The 25024-nt window shown below is 37.7% G+C and overlaps 1 protein-coding gene across 1 annotated transcript; it reads right to left on the reverse strand.

Annotated features, from left to right (window-relative positions):
• Positions 1-279: 279 nt before the first annotated feature.
• zgc:101744 (HVA22/TB2/DP1 family protein) lies at positions 280-24255 on the reverse strand. The gene is made up of 5 exons (XM_049482504.1): positions 23997-24255; positions 10285-10378; positions 4490-4628; positions 1516-1684; positions 280-649 (listed from the first exon to the last, which is right to left on the reverse strand). The coding sequence occupies exons 1-5, from the start codon at positions 24112-24114 to the stop codon at positions 618-620; spliced, it is 552 nt and encodes a 183-aa protein (XP_049338461.1). The 5' UTR covers positions 24115-24255; the 3' UTR covers positions 280-617.
• Between the last annotated feature and the right edge of the window lie 769 nt (positions 24256-25024).

Genomic DNA, 25024 nt, shown 5'->3' on the forward strand with positions numbered 1-25024 from the left:
TATTTTTTAGCAGAAATATATGCAAATACTAAGTAATAAGTAATACTAAGTAATTTAAAGCAGATACTGAATACTTTATCATTAAAGCTTAACTATTTATAGTGTATCTACTCATTCATAGTGAGCACATTATAATTTATAGCAGATACTGTGGAATTTGTAATGGATACTAAAATCCTAGTATATGCTGAACATTTAAAATAGATACTGAAAAATTCATAATTGATACTGAACAATCCATACAAGATGAAAATAAGACACTTTATAACCTTTTGAAGCTTGTTTTGAAATCATTTTTAGCACCAACATATTTATTATTGGAAGTGAGGAAGTATGGGCATAAACAGATTTCACAGTTTTGATTGTATCAGATTTATGTGGTGAATGCAGCATGAACATGTACAGTCAGAAACCTCATATTTAAATTACTACAAAAACAGCTGCTTTGCCTCAGGAAGAGATAGTGTGCATCTGGCTCAGTTACTGTTTTATATTTAACTTCAGGTCAGTGTAGTCACATGTCGGCACAGTGGGCAGTGTGTTGGTGAGATGAAATGTAGGCAGGGAGAAGCATCCTGGTATTAAATCATTTTCTTCATGTCTTCAAATCTATACGTTCATTTATCCTTGTCAGCGGTCATGGTCAATCCTGAAAGAGAAAAATTAGACCAATTAACTAAATTAATTAATTAAATGTAACAAAAAGATTAAAACCATGTTTACTGAGATCTCCCTGTGTGTCTGTGGCACTGATTTCTGTTCAGTTAAACAGTCTGGTAGAACACTGGTCAGATTCTGGAAATGAAGCATCAATCATCAACACTAGCCATCACTGCACAGCCTCAGGAGGCTTTCACACTCATCCTGTTTGGCCCAGACCTTTGGACTTTTCAGTTTGGGGGAGTGTTATCTCTCCCTGTTTGGCTAGAATTTAGATTTAGTTTTTAGTTTTCTGCTGGTGTAACATGTGCTAAATTGTTAGCTGGGTAGCTAAGCTAAAATACTTATATGACAAGCCGTTTTTTATAAACAGCTGATACGCAATTTGTAACTAGGTAGCTATAGCTAGTTGTGTCGATTTATGTTGCCTTTTCAGGGAGCAATGTTTATAAGATGCAATACACAGAATTATTACAATTACATTCAAAACTGTGGGTGTGTGAATGCATAGAACGACCAAGCAGCACAAACTGAGAAGTAGAACTCGACAGAACACCCAGGCTGTGTTAAGCTAAGGTACAGGTGTTTTTCTCCTAAACTCTTTTACCAGTGACCATTCGCAAGTCCAAAAATTGGGTCCCAACATAGCAGGCACAGCAAATATAAAAAATATAATCGGACTGAAATCTGAATGTGCAGATGGTTATTCATACACAAACATATCCCCTAGTTGGTTCTTTAAAAAAAAAAAAAAATAGTCACTACATGGAACTCATAAGAATGACTGGCTACATACCGAGCTCACACACATCTGGATATGGTGTATGGTTAGGAGAAAGCTCATGAATGCTTTACCTTCTTTAACCACAGACTGAGCTGCACTCTTGGCCTTCCCGCTCAGGTCCTTTACCACAGAGTCAAACGCTGCCTCGTGTTTGAGGAAGAAGGGCCGGACCAGGCGGGTGTAGATGATCTGAGAGCCATTCCAAGTAACAGGAGCCATGCACCACAGCAGGAACACACACTGCAGGAGAACAGAGGAGAAAACACACTGTTAAAGTGACTATTTACCAAAGACTGACCAAAAATAACATTTATAATGATTCAAAAACATACAGACAGTGCAGAGAAGGAAACAGAACTGTACAAATGTAATGTGTTAGTTCATTTGTTTTGTGATGCAGCAAAGAGCAATTTATTTACACAAATTTAATCTACAGAAATTTAGCACTTCTCATTCAGTCTACAACAGTTGAGCGCCACCCATTCAGACTACAGCAGTTTAGCTCCACCCATTCAGTTTACAGCAGTTTAGCTCCACCCATTCAGTTTACAGCATATAGTACTTTAACTCCACTCGTTCAGTCTACAGCAATTTAGTTCTACCCATTCAGTTCACAGCAGTTTATTCAAACCCATTCAGCCTACAGCAGTTTGGCTTCATGGCTTGCTGGCAGAAATTGTGAGGTTTAGGGAAAAGACAGAAAATTTAGATTTGTTCTGAGTTACTCCTGTCATATAGAGCTTTAGCTTAGAAACCCCAAATAGGGGCATACGAGAACTACAGAATGACGCACGACTGCAGTGGTCTATGAAGCAGACGCAAAGGAGAGATTCCAGAAGCAAAAGTCTTTATCAGCAGAATCCACAAGATTCTGCTGATTGTATGTCTGCTGATTGTATATCTAAGATAGACAATCAGCAAATCCAAACTGAAATAATTTTCAAATAAAAAACGAATTCCCAAAATTCACTCCATAGGACAGCCGATCAGAAGAAAGTTAATTAACGTATTAGTGTTAAATTTACAGTGTTTAAATGTAAAGTGATAAAAGGTTTATTTTGGGTTTACAAATGTTGTAAGGGGAGCTCAGTGGGAATAAAACACAGAGAAATGTGGGATTTGAAATTCAGTCAGCTTTGATTCTCAGTGAGGTCGAACCTGTGTTTCAGCCAACTATTGCAAAGATTACTAGGGAATTTTGGCACAAACAGTTCAACTCATGACCAGTAGCATTTCAGTACTTGTTTATCTAAAAAATACAGCATTTTAATTCATGTAATTATTTATAAATAAATAAATAAACACAAATAGGAGTGTAGTTTTAGCTTAATTTAGAAGTTAAGAAAGTTTTCTATTTTTCATCACACAGTCAGGAAAAACAGGATATCAGTGATGGCATCACACACTCGCATATTTACGGAACTATTAATGTTTATTGATGCTCTTCATTTCATAGAGCAGTTTAAAAAATTTAGAGCGATAAGCATAAGAAGTAGTTCCTCTCTGCATAAAATAAAACTTTTATAGATGCATTTCTATAACTTCAATTGTTTTCTATGAAGAAGGAAGTGTGATTCCAAATCGTAGGGAGCGAAAGTATTCAGTTAGAAGGGAACTTCCAACTGCTTAGCAATGCTGATCCCTAAGCAGTTTGAAGTATACTTTCACTCCCTACGATTTAGGATCGCACTTCCCTCTTTGTCACTGTACATGTACAGTTTGTCACCATACCGTTTTTACAGTACATGAAGTTGACAGTAAAGTTTACATTGTATGTCTTGGGTTTTGAAAACAACTTGTGCCCATCAATGGAAACCTGACACAAACCTGTTGTATGTCCATAACATTCCCACATATATCCATTTGATTTGAAAATAATGCACTGAATTCTGCAAAACTCTACATGAATTATATCTCATGTTAAAATGTAAGTGAGTACAGGTGTGGTCCGACTAGACACTGGGTCTTGCTACAAGAGGGCATAAAAATATTTTCCCTGCTGCCCTATTAAAAGGCTCACATTTGGGATATGTACCTCTAGAGAAGATATCACTGACTACTAGACATGCTCTTTATAACACACTCAAAGACATTTTGCCTAGTTGACAAACTTTAAGAGAAAGCACATGAATCAACTGAGAGAAACAGGAGGTTGTTTCAACAAATATCCCGTATTATAGGGCATTTTCAGGCAGAAAATGTCACCTTCATTTGCAGTGGTGTTGCGAATGAGAAATGTGGACTTCTTATCAGTGGAGTTCCTTTAATCTTTGCAGTGCTAGCTACAATCTTGCTTACACACTGCCCCAGCTGCTGGTGTGATGATCTGGGGGTCATCACATACGGCAATCTGTCACTCCTAGTAGTGATACAATGAACACTAACTTCTTATTAATATGTGCAGGGCATACTGTGGCTACATTTGTTGTCTCTTTTGGCAGGGCTTCCATTTTCCAGGAAGATAATGCTCACCCACACAACGCAAGGGTTTCCAAGGAATGTCTCTGTCAGATTGCAATATGCTGCCAGTTTGACACATTAAGTTTTGTTCCATTCCAACAACTCCTTTTTGTTTCGTTTTTTGTCAATAAGTGCATGCTAAGTGGTTTCAGTGCACAAGATTACTTTAAAAAAAAGCAAAGATTGCCAGAAATGCAACATAATATTTTTACATGACTAAATTGCAGCCCATTCTGAATTAAGTGTTTAACCAACTAAATTTCCCCAAGCTGATTTGATGTAATTACTATGTAGAGAATACAATAGCACTGCTTAAAGATCACATGTAATAAAATGCATCTTATTTTTGTCCACCCACTAGTTCCTTTTTATTGAACTGACTTTAACATTTAGGCAGCACTGCCACTGTCCTGCTCTCACACAGAGAGAAAGAGGTCCAGACAGGGCTATATTCAGGCTAAATGGAAAGGTAATAGGTTATCAGCCCTGTAAACAAATACATGAAGAAACAATGGACTTTATAAAGCCATACAGTGCCTGAGGTGGTGCCGGCCATGTTGTGGTTAGTGAAGCTCATAGTCTCACCTTTCCAGCGTAGTAGAAGGGGAACCAGAAGAGGAAAATATCAGAGAAGAACTCAGCCACACTGAAGAGCCCGTACACCACCCAGTACGTCAGCCACTGCGTATCATCCTCCTTATTACGACTCTCTATGGCTTTAATCCTGTGCGCACACACACACAAAATTTACATAAAAATATATACATATACATCCTACTGTTGGCATGACATCACAATGTTGCATTTAGAATAAATGAAACTGTAAATTCCATTATTTTGTCCGGTAGTTTTCCTATTGTCCTTAAAGTATCATAAGACTTTCCTACTCAAAAGAGTGAGCACATTGTAGGTTTATTATCATGCTCTTTGTTTTAATTATGTAAGAGCTTTTGGCCGGGTTGTAAACCTCAAAGCCCTACAATCAAACACCATAATCCTGCCAATTTTCTCAGGGGGATAAATATTATGGTATGACTTTATGAGGATCTGTTCAAATGGCAAATTAATCAGCTAACTTGACATTGTCTCCTTGCATTACACAACTAGTTTTTTTCAGGTGACCTCATTTAGTATTACCTCCAGTAATATCTACACAGCAATATCAATATTTATCTTTAAGCTTCATTAAATAAACTTAATAATACATTTATTTTGGTTCTACAAAGACATGTATCAACTGTGGTCATCAATAACATTATCTGTCAGTTTACTCACAAATAAATGTAAACATGAAGAGTCTTTACCAACTTTACCATTAATCATAAAATTAACAATTCACACTAACTATTTAGTTCATTCTGTATCAGACAATATTTTACTTTAGGTGCAGCAGACACAAAATAAAGATTGGCATCAGGACTGATGTGCAAAAAATATATAAAAATATAAAAATAAAATAAACATACAATTAAACAGTTGAGAGATACAATAAGTGCAATCACAATTCAAAAATTAAAATTAAAATTGAGCTTATCTGTCTTTTAAAGCAGCAATGCAGTTAATCCCCTTTGACTTGTTTTCTTTCCACGTAAAGCAAGGCCAGTGTATTCGGTCATTCAGTAGGTGTTGCAGTAGCTGGTAGCCGGCGTGTTTATGGTTAGGGTCAGAGCATTACGCAGGTTAGCAGTGCAATGCTAACTGGTTAACTGCGAAATTAGGACAGTTCTAACAACAGCAGTTGCTATTGAACGCAGATTAATGCTGATTGGTGTAAGATACCCAGAGGCAGGACTGGCTGACTAGAACAGACACAGCTATTTTAATGCTGGTTTAATGTGCCTCAAGCTTTTTCCTCCTCCTCAAGAGTCTCAGAGATTCACTGACTGCTTTACAGGCTATGGAGGAGGATTTTATCTTACGCAGGAAAAGATGCTTGGTCTGAGAGAAAGGGGGCAGGGTTACCTAATGAGTCGATAAGTGTGCTCACAGATGCCCTGTGCTGCGGACTAGAAGTGCTGGAGAAACACCGCAGCGCTATTTCTGAGGAATTCAAAAGTGCTTTTGCGGAAATAAGCTCCAAGCTCGACACCATCCAAACCACCATTTCATCTCAGGGAGAGCGTATCACATCCCTCGAGACTTCGGCGGAGGACTGTGCAGAGAGAATTGAGCGTATGGAAGAAACTGTAACGAGGCTATTGCACGACAACAAGCAGCTCGAGGACCGGGTAGTTAGCATGGAGGATCGTAGCAGACGGAACAACCTACGGATTGCAAACCTACCCGAATCCATTGAGGGTCAGACACCGTCTGTGTTTTTCTCGGAGATGTTTGTGGAACTTCTTGGCTCCGCGGTTCTACCATCCCCACCGGAGTTAGACAGATGTCACCGGACATCTAATCTACGTGTATTTTATTTTGAGAGGTTGATTGTTTTTTGTAATATTTGGTTCTATGTTAGACGCGGCGAATCTACATACAAGTGCAGAGTGATAATAGTTGATTTTGAGAATACAGCATTACATATTGACGTATACTGTCCCATTATAAATGCTTACAGACTGACTTTAAATTATGGATAAAGGGCATATAACCGTGGTATCATGGAATGTTAACGGGTGCGGGAAGCCAGTTAAAAGGAAGAAAATATTGTCATATCTAAAAACTAAAAATGCAGACATAGCTTTCCTACAGGAAAGCCACACAACCAAAGAGGAGGCTCTTAGGCTTAAGAGGGATTGGGTGGGATATGTTTTTCACAGCTCAATGTCCAGTCAGAAAAATGGGGTTGTCATTCTGATCCACAAACGCTTAAGCTTTATCTGTCAAGATGAGTATAAGGACAATGAAGGAAGGCTGATTTGTATTGAGGCTTTAATTAATGGTGTTAAAATAGTATTATGTAATATCTATGCTCCCAACAAGGAAGAGCCTGCTTTTTTCCACGAGGTTAATAGGATAATTGGGGGAATAGAAGGTCAGGTTATTTTAGCGGGAGATTTCAACCAGGTAATGGATGGTACAACTGACAGAAGTAATCCCAAACTAACATATTCAAAAGATAGAGAGGCAATACATATGTTAAGTGAGGATCTAGGTCTTACTGATATATGGAGAATAATTCATCCCAAAGAAAGAGAGTATACTTTTTTTTCCCATCCTCATAAATCATACTCCCGAATTGATTTTTATTTGATTTCGAAGACCCTGGTAAACTGTCTAGACTGTAGTATCAGAGCAGCTGCCATATCAGATCATGCAAGCGTAGAGCTGAAAATTCATCTCAATAATAAGGCTACACAGAGGGGTAGATGGAGATTAAATGTTAGTCTCCTTCAAGATGAGATATTTAGAAAACAGTTGGCAGAGGATCTAAAATTCTTTCTGGAGATAAATATAGGTTCTACAGATAAAATAGCTACAGTCTGGGAGGCTTTAAAAGCATATGTAAGGGGAAAAATTATAGCACAGACATCTTTAAAAAATAAAGAAAACAAACAAAAAATAATCCAGTTAGAAAGAGAAATATGTACAGTTGAAAAAAAATTAGCAGGTCGCTTCACACACAGGGACTACCAGGAATTATGTAATCATAAATTTGAACTAAATGAGATCTATAATAAGAAAGCAGAATATGCCCTTTTCAGGCTTAAAACTAGTTTCTATGAGGGAAGAGAGAAAGCAGGAAAACTATTAGCCCGACAGCTTACAGAGCGTAATGCCACAGGAATTATTCCAACGATACGAAGAGAAGATGAAGTATTTTACTCAACAACAGAAATTAGTGAAGTCTTCCAACAATTTTATAAAAATCTGTACACATCCTCTGTTAGTTTTAATCAAGAACGGTTTGATGATTTTTTTAAAGACCTAGCTCTGCCTCAACTGACAGTAGTACAAATTGAGGTTCTAGAGTCACCATTAACTGAAGAGGAAATTCGGGCAGCTATTCTCTCTATGAAAGTTGGTAAATCACCGGGGGTGGATGGATTTCCGTCTGAATATTATAAAACATACATTGATATTCTAGCCCCAATTTTGACAGAGGTTTACCGAGAAGCATTACAGAGTGGATCACTACCAAGTACATTTAACGAGGCATTGATAACCCTTATACCTAAAAAAGATAGGGACATAACAGACCCTCAAACTTTCGCCCAGTTAGTCTGATCAACGTAGATTGTAAAATTTTGACTAAAGCCTTAGCACTACGCCTAGATAAGGTGTTGCCAAGTATTATACATCCAGATCAAGTAGGGTTTGTTAAAGGCAGAGCATCAACAGATAACATGAGAAGGCTGATTCACTTGATTTGGCTCCATAGCCATGAGGACGTCCCACTCACAGCCGTATCACTTGATGCGGAAAAAGCATTTGACCGCATAGAGTGGGACTTCCTCGTGGCGGTATTGTCAAAGTATGGTTTTGGTGCCAAATTTAAAGCATGGATAAGGATCCTGTACACTGAACCTAAAGCGGCTGTGATAACTAATGGCCCTATATCCCCTTTCTTTTCATTGACACGGGGAACGAGGCAAGGATGTTCACTTTCACCGTTGCTCTTTACTATTGCCCTTGAACCTCTTGCAGCAGCTATTAGAAGCAACCATAACATAACAGGAATCTGGGGAGGTGGTAGGGAACACAAGTTAATGCTTTATGCAGATGATATTTTATCATTTATTTTATATTACTTAGTAGCCCCTGCACATCAATCCCAGCATTGATGAATGTCATAGAGGCATATTCAGAACTGTCAGGGTACAAGATTAATTGGCGTAAATCTGAGGCAATGCCAATTTCGGAAGGTTGTACACAAAGTGATGTGGCACAATATAATTTTAAGTGGATTTCGACAGGAATGAAATATTTAGGAATAAAGCTATGTACAGACCTAAAGGAGATCTCAAAACTTAATTTTGGGCCCTTATTGAAAAACATTAAAACTAACATAGACAAGTGGGGAAAACTTAAGCTGTCTCTGTGGGGAAAGGTTAACACAATAAAGATGGTAATAGCTTCTCAATTTAATTATATATATAATTAGACAAGGGCATCTGTAAAGAAGAATGGTGACATGAGCAATGTGCATAATGAATTATGTAAATATTTTGAATTATCACCTGAATGCCATAAGGCAGCAGTATTTTACAGGATCTTCAATGGGACATTTAACAACCCTTGTAACAGCCTTAGGTTTGTGTGGCAGAAAGACCTTAATTGTGATATTGAGGAAGAGAGCTGGGAAAGGATTCTGTCAAATGTAGGACGGCACATAAGGGAAGTAAAAGGGAAATTTACCCAGTACAAGGTGTTACATAGGTATTACTATACCCCCCTGAAGTTGTGTAAAATGGGTTTAAGTAAAACTGACAAATGTTGGAAAGGTTGTACACAAAAGGGTACGTATCTACACGCACTCTGGAATTGCCCTTTGGTAAACAAATTTTGGACTGATATTTTGGAAATCTTGGGTGAATGGGCTGAATTTGATGTCCCATTATCACCTAGACTTTGTCTGCTGGGAGATAGGACTGAATTACCAAATGTGTCATGTAATGTTTTTTTCTGTTATCATGGTAGGCATTGTCACAGCTGCTAGAATTATCTTAAAACACTGGAAGAGTACAAATATGCCTACCTCAAAAGAATGGATGACATTAATGACTGAAACAGCAGCATATGAGTGCATGCTAGCAAAACAACTGGATGGCAGGAGAAAGACTTCAAAAACCTGGAAACATTTCTTTGACACAGTATGTGCACAGTCCATTAGCTAAAAGGGATTGGGGCAGGTATACTGTATTATATATGTAATTCTCAAAGATAATATTTCACCTTGTATGTGTGTTGGTGTATACTGTATTGTATGTGAACTGAAGAGCCGCTGTTTGTTTGTTTTTTTTTTTTTTTTTAAATCACCTCTCTGAACCGGAACCTGTATAAACCAAGAAAAATAAACATTTGAATTACAAAAAAAAATAAATGCAGTCATGTAAGCTGCTGATAGTTTAGAATAAAAACTTGCAGCAACACTGCCCCCTTGTAGATATGGTTTGACACCCTTGTTATAGAGCATTAGGGTGCACCCTTTACGCTTCCTGTAGTGTATTAGTCAAAATAAGCATACTGATCATATTAATATTATATTTGTGTCTTCTACACTTTCTGTAGTGCATTACTTTCACTTCTGAATATACCATACCATTTACTGCTCTTCAGAAATGTTTAGAAATTTGCTATCTAGTGATATTAATTATACTAATATTTTTTTTGTATCATTTTGTTGAAATGTTGATTATCTTTTAATAACCACTTGTAGTCAAGTACTGTCAAGTACTGTTGCAGTGTACTTTCTCAGCTAATTCATGTATACTTACGACGCGTATGCTGGGTAGGCAAAACCAATCAGATTGCAGAGCAGAGAGGCACCATAACCAAATAACAGATACAACACAAGGAATCCCACCACACCTAGAGAGAGAGCGAGAGAGAGAGAGAGAGAGAGAGAGAGAGAGAGAGAGAGGAGTCATATGAAAACCATACACATAGTGTAAGAAGTGTTGATTCACCCCTTATGTGTAATAGCTAAAATAAACACACATTTTTTGTCATTTATATTTTTTAGCGTTAACCCCTCAACATTAATTAATTTCAATATCCTGCCTGACATTACACCCCTAAATCTTGATGATTTCAATTTAAGCACTACATAAAAAGCTTTCATGTTTGGTAAGGAACTTTATTGAAAAGCATATAAACATTTTGTTTTATATTTAAGTAAATCCGCTAATGTCAAAATAAAATTAATAAAATCATAAAATCCAGAACTTCATTTATAATCAATATTTTCCTGAATACAAATCAAACCGTTCATGTCCTCCAAACCTTTAGTTTCCTTACGTTTGTCTAGTTTTTTTGTCTATTTTCTAACATGCAGAATTTAGGTGTATTTCTGTTACTGATCTAGAATTAAATGAAGTAGAGAGAAAACAGGAGATTTCAGAGCCCCATAACAACCACCTAGAACACCTAATTGACAGTACAGCTATTATTTGGCAGGATTGAGCAGCCTTTTAACCCACAGGAACCACCCTGGGACACCTTAGTAACAGCACAGCACTTACTTCAGACAGCAATGGAACTGCATAGCAACCCCATAGCAACAGCGCTGCAGTCATTTTGTACCGCATTCCAGCTGTGATTTGTGGGACCCTAATTAAGATATTAGGGATCAATATATGTTATAATACCCATATATTAGTACAATTTGGCCATATATGAACGAGTTTATTGAGTTCAGTTAAAACTCTGTCTGCTCTTCCTCAGTAAGGCCCAGTCTGTACCAGGCTGCTGTGAACTGAGGGGGAGACAGATAAGAAATATGCTTATCATACCAGGTGTCTCAAGAGGCCCAAGCTCTCACGGGAACGCTGGGCAGGAGAAGGAAAGGTGGAACTAAAAGCCCCCACCTTTGGTTTACCCAAATACTGTATAAAAGAGCATGTAATTCTTTGTCTCATCAGAAGACTGAATCCTTCTGACTGAATCTGGCTGACTTCAAGACAATAAAAGATTAACTTAGAACTTCGGAACGACTCGTCTTCTCCTTTCTTTGACTCAAGGCACTCGTCTGTTATTTTTATCTTCTTTCTTTTGAATTTAAAACTTTTGTAGTGATGTATGACTAGATTATCTTTAAGAGTCTATTTTAAGCTAGCCCAAGGCTTCCCTTTAAGGGAGGCCAAGAGTCGTCAAATTACGAACGACATTTTGGCGCCCAACTAAAAGGGGCCTTAAAAAGAGCCCATACGCAATAACGATTAGAGACAAACAGCTGTTGACATCCTGTGGCGAAGAAAGACAATTCACTTCAATGCTGAAGGAAAGGTGAGCATAAAACCTTTTTCAATTTAATTACTGAAAAAGAAATAGTGTGTTTTCTTGCTCACAAAGATGTCATTGCTTTAGAAGTTAAAAGAAAAATTAAAACTTTATAAAAGATAAAGTAACATTTAATTGAATAACAAGCAGACGAGCGCTATGATTTAAAGAAAGATATATACATGTTTAGAAATATGTGTATAACAATATAAATTGAAACCAATTGATCAAATTTAATGAAATACTTGATGAGCATTTTTAGCGTCTAGACGCCTAAATTCAAGTAAAATTAACCAAAATTTAAGTAAATTACAATAAGTAATTGTATATTAATGTCTGTCTAAGTGTATGTTGTATGTTTCATCTCCCGGGCGTTAAAGACGGGACACGTCATAAGGTGCGATCTTGAAAGCACAACGTTAGACTTGATAACAGAATATGAGAAACAGAGAAATATAATAAGAGCGACGCCAGAGAGAGAGCGTGCGCTAAAGAGAAATATAATAAGAGCGACGCCTGAGAGAGAGCGTGCGCCAAAAAGGCCTAAGAAAAGAGTAATAAGAGATAAAGGGGAAAAGATTTGGACACCTGTCTGTCTAACAGAAGGTCATAAGGAACCAAATCCGTCTCTTTGTTCCATGAGCGTAAGTTGAGACACTCTATCCTGACTGTTTTTACAGCGGAGATTGATTCTCACTCGGAGAAAAACGCTTAGTGCAGAACGCCACTGTAACTGACAAAAGAGACGAGGGAGGCTATTCAAATCTGACTAGCAGGGTATATGTTTTGTGTTGTCTGTTTACAGTCTGTCTTTAATAATGTCTGAGATCTCCATTTTTGTTAAAATATTAAAATAATGGCTGTGCAACATAGAGGTACCTATGATCATTTTGTGTAAATTATTATTGTCACATGTATGAGTGTGTCAGTGTTGAAAGGGTTTGTGATGTTTGATTCCCAGGAGAGAGGTGATTGCATGTATGTAAATGTTGTTAGAAATGGTTGAATTTGATATATGTACATTATTGCTGTGCAATATTGCTGCATAGAATGAACTACTCTAATTAGCACAGACGTGTGCTGAGAAGAGTTGTTAGAATAGTATCTGTTAACGTAAAGCTTAACAGGAAGTTTTGATAGAGTGTTGAGTGTTGACAGAGAGAGAGAGAGAGATAAATAAATAACAGAGATCTCTAGAGACCTGGGAAAGGTAAATGTTATGTGTTTGTTTGTCACTGTCTTTGTTTAAAAGCATATGCTGTGGTTACCATCTTGAATGTTTTTAGTATATACAGAGCTCTTAATATATGTAAATTTATAAGCACAGAGCAAGGAAATACACAAGAATTAAATAGATCTATGACACAAGAGAAAAGCGCTAAAAACATAAATGTTTGTTTGTTTGTTTGTCTGTAAATTATATGTTTGTTTATAAACTATCATGAGCTTCTTTGAGCCCGAGCAGTACAACTAATATAACGGGACAAAGACAGTTATTATAAGTATAAAATATTATTGATTCCATAGACCCCAATATACTGTATTTAATGGTAATATAACTTTTATGAGCTCCTGAGCCGAGTCATAACGGTTGAGGAGACATAGACTGAGATATTCCCGATAATGAGCCTTTTGGAGAGACAGAGATGTTTGCGGTTAAACGCTGATCAACGAAGAGTGTTGAAAAATAAGCTCTGATCTACCTCTAAAGGGACAGAACAGTGAAGTGTTCAGTATTACTTATCAATAAAAATGTGTTAAAAATGGATGCTAATAATTATGGAAACATGCTTATGAGCTTCAAATTTATATTGTTAGGGTGATTATATAAGAATTATGACTATACTGAGATTGAATATGATTTAATGTTTCAGCCCTTGCTCAATATGTTTTACAAGTGAAAGTGTTATTTTCCTTGAAAAGTCGTTAGGGTCTTCAGTAAGCTACAATTAATAGTACGTAAATTAATAATGAATGTTTATATTAGTCTATGTTTGCAAACAAAGCCATTACTGCCTAATAATATGTGCGTCTCTTAGTCTATTCATTTTTACAGGCATTCAGTTAATCTCAGTTTGCAGAGGGAAGGAGAGACCGGGGGCGAGAGAGGGGCAGACAGGCCCTCACCCACACACACACACTCTCACATACTCTCTTGCAAACGCACACTGAAAAGCACTCTTACACACTGCGCACCTACACGCAGGCGATAATGCAAGTCAAATTATCCTGCTTCTTTCACACATGGAAAGACTTTAATCAAATTCTTTCAATATGGAACACCTTGTAAAAAGAGTACCATAAATAATGTGACCTTTGCTGGTACTATTCCTCATCTGTCACGTTGATGAGGTTATGATAAATTACAAAATCCTTATTTTTTCATTCTGAAACTCACACCATAAGACATGGTGTCACACCATATGACAGATCACATCACACAACAATCTGAATGCAAAAATCTGTATTGTCTGCATTGAGCTAACAAATATACTTGGATTGGCAAATGACTGAAACCATTTTCGGTTACAGCAGAATCACAAAATTGTTGAATAACATGTGAATCATGCTCAACATAGAATACATTAGCTACTCCACTTACTGTATTCATTACACTTTAGATACAGGAATTCTATTTTTTTTTTCCTTTTTAGTAAATCATTGCATTTTTTTTATGAATATTATTGACATGAAAATAAGCCAAACAATGTTGGATCTGAAAGCTGTTGATGTATAATTATAAACAGTGGGCTAGTAAATATTGCGACACATTTTGGTTTCTACTTAAAACACAAACTGAAGACTCATGTGTTTATGATATATGACTCTACTATTGGACTATTTTGTGCTGAAACTGAATGTTCAGGTGTACTATAGTGAACTGCAACTGTGTTAGATGAGCGAATGCTACACAAGTATTAAATTTGTGAATACTATGCTATAAACATGAGTTAAAATGACAACTGCACATTTAAAAATAATAACAATTATAATACTTAATTAATTAATAAAAATGTGATATGGCATGGCACCATATAACATTCATTTTTGGGACAAAATGTTTTTGTTAGGGGTGGATTATCAATACATGATTGATAAATAAATTACTTAATTTGTTTATTTGTATTACAGATCTAACTTTGTGAAATGTGATTGGGACGGTCGCTTCATATAAGCTTTTTCTGGTTTTGATTGTAAATTATAAGAAATTAAATGTTAACCCCCATTAATGCTCTGTAAGTTCATATGACACAGTACTTTGTATGCAATCTCATCAAAGTTTTTACATATTCTTCTGTAATTCATCTATATATATTTGACACGCCAATGTACAAAACTCACAGGCTGCTCAATTTCTTTGTTTTTCCTGTTTATTTTCTGGTCAATAGAACGCTATGTTAATTACTTTGGGTATGATTCTTTCGTATGTTATTTTATTTTGATGTTGTTTTGTTGTGCCTTGTGTTAAAAATTTTGGTTAAGCAAAATATTTCTGGTCTTACTGTCCAATGCGCTGTGCTTCACATTTACTTATTCTTCTAATGTCGGACTGACTTGTCATTTTATGTCCTTCGACCCTTTCCCTGGAGACTACGGGTCAGGGTGAAGTGCTAGTAACCTCTCCCTTGACCTGCACCGTGCCTTTCTACGTGGCGTAAAGTCACAAAAGGCGGAAGACCATCATTTTACCTTTTTTTGCTACTTCCTGTTTTCTGGATTTGAACTTTGTACTCGTTTCTTGATCTTTGCATTTCTTCTCCAACTCTGTGGACTACTTAATCGAGCACCCTTTGCATTTCTGTCCCAATGCTCCATTTTAATTGATTGTGTGTTTTCTTTATTTTTTACAAGAGTGCCTTTCACTGTCTGGTGAAATGTTTTACTTTTACATATGTGTATTGTGCGAAAGGGGGGACAGGCTTAATTTCTGGCCTTTACTTTTCTCTGCTCGCATTCCCAACATCCTCTGATGAGGCGTGAAGAGGAGCCTCTTGACTGTGCATTGTCTTGGTAACACTACACACTCCCATAAGGGACCTAGTGGTAGTTTTTCCAGGAAGCCACCAAATGACGTCGCTACTCTCTCATCGGCAAAGCGCCTTTGGTTCTAGGGGTGGTTTGCCTTAACCCTTGGTTCTTGGGGTGTGCTGCTGAATGTGGGGTCACGTTGGGTAGCTTTGCCAGGTGCCATGTTTGACGTGCCGCTCTATGCTCGATTAGTCGCCAGTTTCCAACTGAGGTGGGGAATGTGGGGCAAAGTAAGATACTTATACCAAAAAGTTGTAATAAATGGCCATCTCAATACTTGAGATGTGTAAATTCCTTTGGACCTGTCTGACCCTCCTGGTGGACAATATATTAATATGGAACTTAAACCATATGTGCTATTCAATTTATATATCCTATGTATGTAATCCATTTTGTTGATCCATATCATGTGTGAGTCTTCATACCTTTTGTAGTTACACCATCATTTATTCATCTGTTTTGGTGTTATAGATGCTATGTATAATCATGTATTTCCTACTACTCTGTCATATTTGCTCGCATGGCTTGATATGGGCTTGGGACTTATAAATAGCACGGAACCTGCACTTTAAAAATGTTAAAACTTAGTTCAAAACTTGATCTTTATTTACTAGATAACAGCAAATAACTTAACCAATCCCACCACAATTGATGCGTGGGATAAATCCCACGCAAGGGGGGAATGTGGGACCCTAATTAAGATATTAGGGATCAATATATGTTATAATACCCATATATTAGTACAATTTGGCCATATATGAACGAGTTTATTGAGTTCAGTTAAAACTCTGTCTGCTCTTCCTCAGTAAGGCCCAGTCTGTACCAGGCTGCTGTGAACTGAGGGGGAGACAGATAAGAAATATGCTTATCATACCAGGTGTCTCAAGAGGCCCAAGCTCTCACGGGAACGCTGGGCAGGAGAAGGAAAGGTGGAACTAAAAGCCCCCACCTTTGGTTTACCCAAATACTGTATAAAAGAGCATGTAATTCTTTGTCTCATCAGAAGACTGAATCCTTCTGACTGAATCTGGCTGACTTCAAGACAATAAAAGATTAACTTAGAACTTCGGAACGACTCGTCTTCTCCTTTCTTTGACTCAAGGCACTCGTCTGTTATTTTTATCTTCTTTCTTTTGAATTTAAAACTTTTGTAGTGATGTATGACTAGATTATCTTTAAGAGTCTATTTTAAGCTAGCCCAAGGCTTCCCTTTAAGGGAGGCCAAGAGTCGTCAAATTACGAACGACAGATTCTGAATGTTCTGTCTGTGCAGTTAGTGTTTGTATATGGGGGCTGTATGGAGTTAAAGGGTCCAAAATTAGTTTCTTTCAACAAATTCAACATTTTAATTTTATAAAAACTAATTCACACAAGCTCTTCCCTCCTTGTCACTGTGGTGTTGTTTGTGTGTGTGTGTGTGTGTGTCAAGCATACTGGAGGGGGGTCACTCTGAACTATGGGAGCCCAAAGGGAGCATCATTAAATATGAATTTGAATTCATCAATAAAATCGATTTATGGATGTAAAATCGATGTCGCTCTAGTTGCTACGCAAGTCTTCTAATTTTACTGAAATAGAAATTCTCTAAATATTTGAGCTACTACCACATTATTCTGCCCTTGAAACTATTATTCACAGCTGCACTCTACTGATTTAGCCTTTAAGACAGAGTCACACTGCCACAAATCAGATACATATCGCACTGCATCACCACCACACATTAAAGTGGCCCAAATCAGAACTGTAAATATTAGATCATGTCATTTTGTGCTGTTCACACTGCGCACAAATGACAGACCTGTGTCACATACGATGTAAAGATCCAATTTGGGCCACAAATATGTGCTGTTCAGGTTTTAGTGATGTACAAACCCTACAGCTTAACTGTTACTGAAACACTCCCAATATTTACATCAAACAAGATCCTTTACACAGCCTTAATACTCTCAGTGTTTATTCATGAGGAGTCTACTTGTGTGTGTGTGTGACTGTGTGTGTGTGTATACTATCCAAACAGGATCAAAGTAAAGTCATCTAAAACACAGAGAAGAAGTTTTACATTTAAAGGGCTTCTATTATAAACAAAATATATTTTCAGTTTATTCCTTTTCACTGTTTTTTTCCATCATTTTATCATGTGCATCTATTTTCCTACCTTGTAGAAAAGCCATGCTCATTTATTTATTGTAGAGAAATGTCATGTAATGTATTGAGTATTACAGAATAACAGTATTGTGATCTCATTATCATAGGCAATGCATCAGGACAAAATTGTATCATGATATTCCCTGTGAGTCCCATCCCTAGTCCTGTTGAACTGTTCAGGAGTCCTGTTGAACTGAAGAGAAGCACTGATCAACAGCTGATGTAAATTTACATTATTCTATTCTCAACTCACACAGATCCTCCACATACCTTTCCCACGGGTCCAGCCAAGCAGCTGAAGACAAAAACTGAGGAGTCTTTCTCGACCACAGAAGAGTTCAGCTTAACCACAGAGGAGTCTGTGATTGGATATTTGTGTAATATCCTGAAATTTCATTCAACCACCTCAGTCCACATGCTTCATTTACTTTAGATTCTGATTTGATTTTCCATTTTATCTTAACTTGTAGCATAACTTGTATTTATAGCAGTGAAGTACACATGAAGTACTCTCCCTGTAACTGGAGGGATCTCCCAGCAGAGAAAAAAATCCATTCTCATGTAAACAAATTAAAATGTTTTGGATCCAAATGTTTTGGACCACACTGCATTTAAAACCAGGTACAATACCAAGCAACCAGTCAGAGCAAAGATGATTTATGCACACTACACACTAGCCAAAAGTTTGTGGACACACTTTCTAATGAACGTGTTTTGCTATTTTAAGTTTCACCTTTTGCTAACACAGATGTGCAAATGCACATATACACACATATGCACAAATGCACATATATATTTTTTACCTGTAGGGAAAATCTGCCAATAGAATAGGACTTTCTGGAGACGATAAACAGGACACAGGACAAGGCATTTTAAAGGTTCCTTCTTTAACACAGAACATTTCACGATTTTATTTTGTCTCTCTGTTCCTGGCACTCCTTTTTAACATTGTAGCACATGGAGCAGAATTACATCTGCTTAGAAACCCCATAAAAACCAAATTCGAACTTATCAACTTAAATATTAACTTCTTGGCACTATAGGGTAGACAAATATAAAGCCCTAAGCATTGAGCTTTCTAGCAGTGGACCTGTTCTCTGGTATGATTGTCCTCCATGCAATATATCAAATTTGGATAAAGTTAGGAATGAGGTGATCCACAATTCTGGCCTTACTAATGTTTTTGTCCTTATGCAGATTGTAGTAGAAAGCTTTATTTGGACAGTAGAGGCAGTTACTTTTATGAAAATAAGATAACTTCTTTTTATAGTGCTTGATTTTAGAATAAACAATTAATATATAGATGTCCCAGTATTTTTGCCCATAAGGAAGATGAGTTAATCTGTTTCATAAATTAAGAGAAATGCTGTAAGTGGAGCTTAGGGGAATTCAGTGTGTGTACAGGTGAGCTGGGTCACACTTCTGTGTGTTACTTTAGTCATGTAGCTACAGTGAAGTGAGAGATTCCTCTACACGCCACACACTACACACCACACACACACACACACACACACACGGCATGGTTTCACATTTCAGTGCTGTATTGAAGTATATAGAGGGCTCATATAACACAGCAGACTCAGAGGGAGGAAAAACCAGCTGAGCAATAAAAGGTAAAAGATTATTTGCATAGGAAAATTACAGTCAACTGCTCTTTATCTGAACTAAAATAAACACAATAAGCTGCACTCAGTGTGACAGCTCCTACAATGATCTCTTTACATGCCCTGAAGGGGGGGAGGGGGGGGTAAGAAATGTTGATAACATTAATAATATTAACAACCTAGATAATTGTGTGAAGTTCAGGCAGGTGGAGGAGATCACTCTGCTGCTCCATACATCAGGGTATGGAAGTGTGTTTTTCTTGTAGCATACACAGGGTTAACCTTAAAACTGTGAGAACAATATATAATAGGACTTAACATACTTAAACATTTTGTGTTCTGGTATTTTAATCAGTTCCCAAGGCCTTGTGATTAACAGTTGAAGCTTTCTGATGATTTTTTCTTATTTGTCTTGTTTAAAAGCAGAGCCCAAGAAGTTCTGGTCAGCCCAACAGGGAGTCCTAGTCAATCACTGAGGAGTTCGGGTCAAGTATGGAGACATTCTGTTCAACGGCCAAGGAGTTCTGCTCAAACCTCAAGCAGTCGTGACAACCCCTGAGATGTTTAGCTCAACCCCTGAGATGTTTAGCTCAACCCCTGAGATGTTTAGCTCAACCCCTGAGGCCTTCTGATCAATATCTGATGTATGCTGCTTAACTGCTGAGACATTGTGTTTAGCTCATTATGTTTTAGGTAATTGGTAATAAGTTCTGGTCAACCACAGGGGAGCCCTGTTTAACCAATAAGAAGGCCTGTTCAACCACTGTGCTGTCCTGTTTAGGTGTAGAACAAAATATCAATATTGCAAAATGTTGTATTGTTTTCATTTGTGATACAGTGTGTTAAATATCTCTTAATTTTTACTGAAACATAGGCGCTCTAAATTCCCAAAGACTCACCCCTCAATTTGACTTACTAAAGTTAGAGCTTCATTACTCCACATGGTGGCACTTATCAAATGGATAGGGTAAACCGTAGACTGTGTATAGCTGGATAGAGCATCGTCTCTCAAAAGTAAAGCCACCACAGGTCAGGCGCTCCCAAAGCTGTGTAACCCCTCCCATCCCCATAGGTTTCAATGGCAAAACAGACAACTTTCAATCACGTTTTTTCTAATATACTGTAATTCTACCTCCATTATTTAAATGCAAAAGCTAGTGTAACCTCTGCTTATATTGTTAAATTTTTATATCCCCACAGAATTCGTTTTTCTAAAATAGTATTCAGCTCTATTCAAAAAGGTGTGGTTATTGTTAAAGGGCTGGGTTACACCTAGCCGGGGTGGGACCAATGACTGTATGGGTGGGACCATAGACTGTGTGAGCTCTGTGGAGGAAGCCCTCAGGGGCGGGCGGGGTTATTTAAATGAGTAGGCTGTCTCTCCACAGTCTTTCTCCCTCCTCTGGTCTCTACTGCACAGACTCAGGTTTCAGGATCGACAACATGGCGGAACATTTTGGCTTCATTTTCACTGAATGAATGGAAACAGCGACACGGCGTCCATCTTTTTTTTTACAGTCTCTGTGGTAAACCTGTAGTAAAGAATGTTACTTGTCTAATTCTGTGAAACTGGCACCAATAAGTCCTGGTATTTAACTTATTTGGGAGTACTTTATCCTTAGAAACACAGATGCTGTTAAGTAATGTAAAAAAAATGGCATGTGATATATTAAGTATTACAGAATCACACTGTGATTATCGTGATGACATGTGGGCATATTGTGGGCAATGTATCAGGATATTATTGTTTCATGAGATTCCCTGTGATTCCCACCCCCTAGTCCTGTTGAACCGTTAAGGTTGAGTCCTTTTCAACTGAAAAGAAGCCCTGGTCCACAGCCAAGCAGTTGTGGTGGTCAATAACCTTCTCAACCCCAGAGAAGTCCAGCTCAACCACAGAGGAGTACGTGGTTTTCTGGTAAATTTTTGGCACATTCACCATTTGATGTGACACTGAATCATTATTAAATATAAAAAAACAGCCTCTTCTTACTGTGCGTTTACAACTGATGTACATATACCAGCACTGATCTGATGGGCTGCCCTTTATTGAGCTTTGCTTTTGCAGTATGGACTAAAACCGACTCTACAGACTGCCTGAAGCTTTCAGGACACTGTAATAACAATAAGCCATCAAAACGGTGGTCACTGGTATTATGAGAGCAGATTTTCATAATGTCTCCTCAAGCACACATTCAAACACACAGTCGGCAAACACAGCAGGCATGGAGAGGCAAAAGACACACCCAAATGATCAGCTGGAAGTGCTACACTCAGCATGTTACACAGTGCAGAGTTACAGAGTTAAAAATACTCTGGGGGTCAACTGAAATAAAAGCAGCAGAGATGTGAGAACGGCCAGGGAGCGCAGAGTTAGCACACAGGGTCTAAATACAGACCAAACATAATTAGCATAAGCACCCCTTTAGGCGGGGTTAACTGTACCACAGTGATCAGCCATAACATCTACCAAACACTACCAGCTGAAGTGAAGGAAACTGAAGATCTGGTTCCCTGTCATGGGTGGATATATGAAGCAACTGAAGAGTCAGTTCTTAAAGTTGATGTGATTAAGCAAAAAGTGGGCCAAGCATAAGAATCTGAGACATTTTGATAAGATTCTAATTGTAATGTTTAGACAACTGAATAATATTTTTTTGGAGTCCATACCTACATAGGTCAAAGCTGGTTTGGCAGCATATTGTACCCAAATGCAAAAAAAATGCTGTTTTATCAGACAGAATTCTGAGGCAGGAAGACAGGCAGACATGTCAGAATCACTGTTTAGTTATCAAGTCTTCTTTTATAACGTGGACAACACAGTGAGGGGAAGCCCTGTGTGATCATTGTGGTTGTTCGGCAACTACTGTGAAGTAATTATGGATAAATTAAGCAAATCTCGACAGCTCTGCAGTTTCTAAGCTGCAAGAAAGACTCAGTGGAATACAATCAAGATAATGATAAACATGTTGCATTGCAATATTCAACTATGGTGACAGAATATGCGTCTCTGAACATTAGCAACATTTTGATAGAACTTTTAAAATGTGGTGCATATATTGGTCCCAACTTATCAAACAACAAATAAAGATATTGATTATCAAAACAGATAAGAGTATCACTATTTCATACATTATATGGACCAAAGCACTTTGACACCTGCTCATTCATGGTTTCTTCTGAAACTAATGGTAGTAAAAACAAATTTCATCGTAATTTTGTAGGAGTCTCTATTGTCCAGGAAAGTCTCTACTAGTTTCAACTTAATTTTGATGAATTACTGTAAAGATCTAAAAGCGACAAGAGCTTTAGGGAGGTCAGGATCCCCAAAATTGGTCAGGATTCCCCAAAAACTGTGAACTTTAAGTACTTTACACACTCATTCACTTTACCAGCCTTAAACTATATACCATATTTGCACTACTGTTATACGGGTTCTATTTATACTGTCATTCCATCTCAATCACCATCAATATTGCACTATTGTCTTTCGTCTTACTTATGTTTATTGTGTCTTGTTGTTTTGTACATTTAGTGTCTCCCACTCTTTTAGATTATATATCTTATTTCTTTTTACTTATATTTATATATCTATTTCTCCCCCACACTACTGCACCTTGTTTCTGTCTCATGTCTGTCTATTTGTGTCCCTGCTGTATTGTACCCATAGTGTCTCCCATCCTTTCTTTTATTATATCTATTATCTGTGCCTGCTGTAAAATTGGGAAGGAGAGTAACGTAATTTCAATTCTCTGTATGTCCTGTACATATGCAGTTTTGACAATAAAACTACTTGACTTAACTTGATGTTGGATGATTACCACCCATCCTCAACTCCCCAACTCATCCCAAAAGTCCTGGATGAAGCACCACCATTCCAGAGAACACAGGTTAACTGCCCAATGCTGGAACTAGGTTTACACCCATCTATTATGTCTGGCATTTGGCACGGTGCCAATATCCTCATGTTTATTTGCTAAAAATCCTATTCTATTGGTAATAAGTCTCTTCATGGACTAGACAAGCTGTGTGTGCGATTGAACATCTAGGTGGCTGAATGAATTCATTAGAAGGGGTGTTGACACGCATTTAGACACATTGCAAGTTACTAGTGTGTATATTTTTGTTGTACTGACAAGTCATTCTAGTGTCAGTAGCTAATGCTAGCACAGTAGGAAAACAATAAACAGCAAAAAATAATAATATTTGAAGTTTAACTTCTACTTGTACTTTAAGACGATAAGTGTAAAGATGATAAACCTGTATTTACAACTTAATATTAATTTATCAACAGATGCGTCGATGTTTAGCCGTACAGTAACCTAAACACGATCACAGAAATGTCTGAAGAGTGTTTATCTGATTAGATAAAAGTGGTCAAACCTCTGAAACTCAGCTGTAGATGAAAGACTGAAGTTCGTTAGCTTTACCTGCTGCTATGTACTGCTTCTGAACGCCAGTCCGCTCCTCCAGCTTGTCCAAACAGTCAGTTACCACGTTTTTCTCCTTTAAAAACGCCTCGTATCGCTCGGTCAGTGCGGCCAACATTGTCTCAGAGTTGGCCCGGGTGGTCCTACAGCGAGTTAAAACTAACTTTTGAAGCTCATCTGATAAAAAAGCGCCGAGTTTCCCGAGTCCAGAGTGAGCGCTCTGCTTACTTCAGCAAGTAACGCTAGCTGTTTCGCAACCCACCCGCTTTCTGCCAAACCACGCCCGCTACACATACTTCCAGCCAATCACTGCAGCGAAGGCCGGGCTTACCGGACAACAGGTAGGAGTGTGAATAGCAGTGCAGAGATGACACAGCAAAGGTAAGCGATATAGGGAGCCAATCAGAAAGCGGAATTTCTAGGCAACAGGTGTTAACTTTGACCCATTTTGAGCCATTAATATGTTAAATCAATATAATTAATAGTTAACAGTCTCTGACCGCACAATACATGTGTTTCTAATAAAGTGGCCAGTGAGAAGTTTTTTTCTATAGGTAGGTAGATAGCTGTTTCTAACAAAGAGGCCAAAGAGTGGAAGCACAAGGTGTGTTTCTATTATTTTATGATCATATCATATAATGTTTCCACTCAAAGCGACTCAGTTCCAGCACGTTTCCTCCAACACATGTGAAGCCTCTTTACTAGCTGCTGCTAATGCGGCGTTACTGAATAGCCAGCGCTGTCGGAGGAAAGCGCGTAGGTGTTTCTAATAAAGTGGCCATATAGTTAAAGCAGGTAGGTGGTTATAATAAAGTGGCCAGAGATTGGAAGCACAGTTTAGGCGTTTCTAATAAAGTGGCCATATAGTTGAAGCAGGTTATAATAAAGTGGCTAGAGAGTGGAAGCAGAGTGTAGGTGTTTCTAATAAAGTGGCCAGAAAGTGGAAGCGGTTAGGTAATTTATTGTATTTATTTGTAGTGTTATAGTTATGTTGCACTATTGTCACTCTTGCACTTTATGTTGTCTAT

Source organism: Astyanax mexicanus, chromosome 8, assembly GCF_023375975.1.
Source record: "Astyanax mexicanus isolate ESR-SI-001 chromosome 8, AstMex3_surface, whole genome shotgun sequence".
NCBI lineage: Eukaryota > Metazoa > Chordata > Actinopteri > Characiformes > Acestrorhamphidae > Astyanax > Astyanax mexicanus.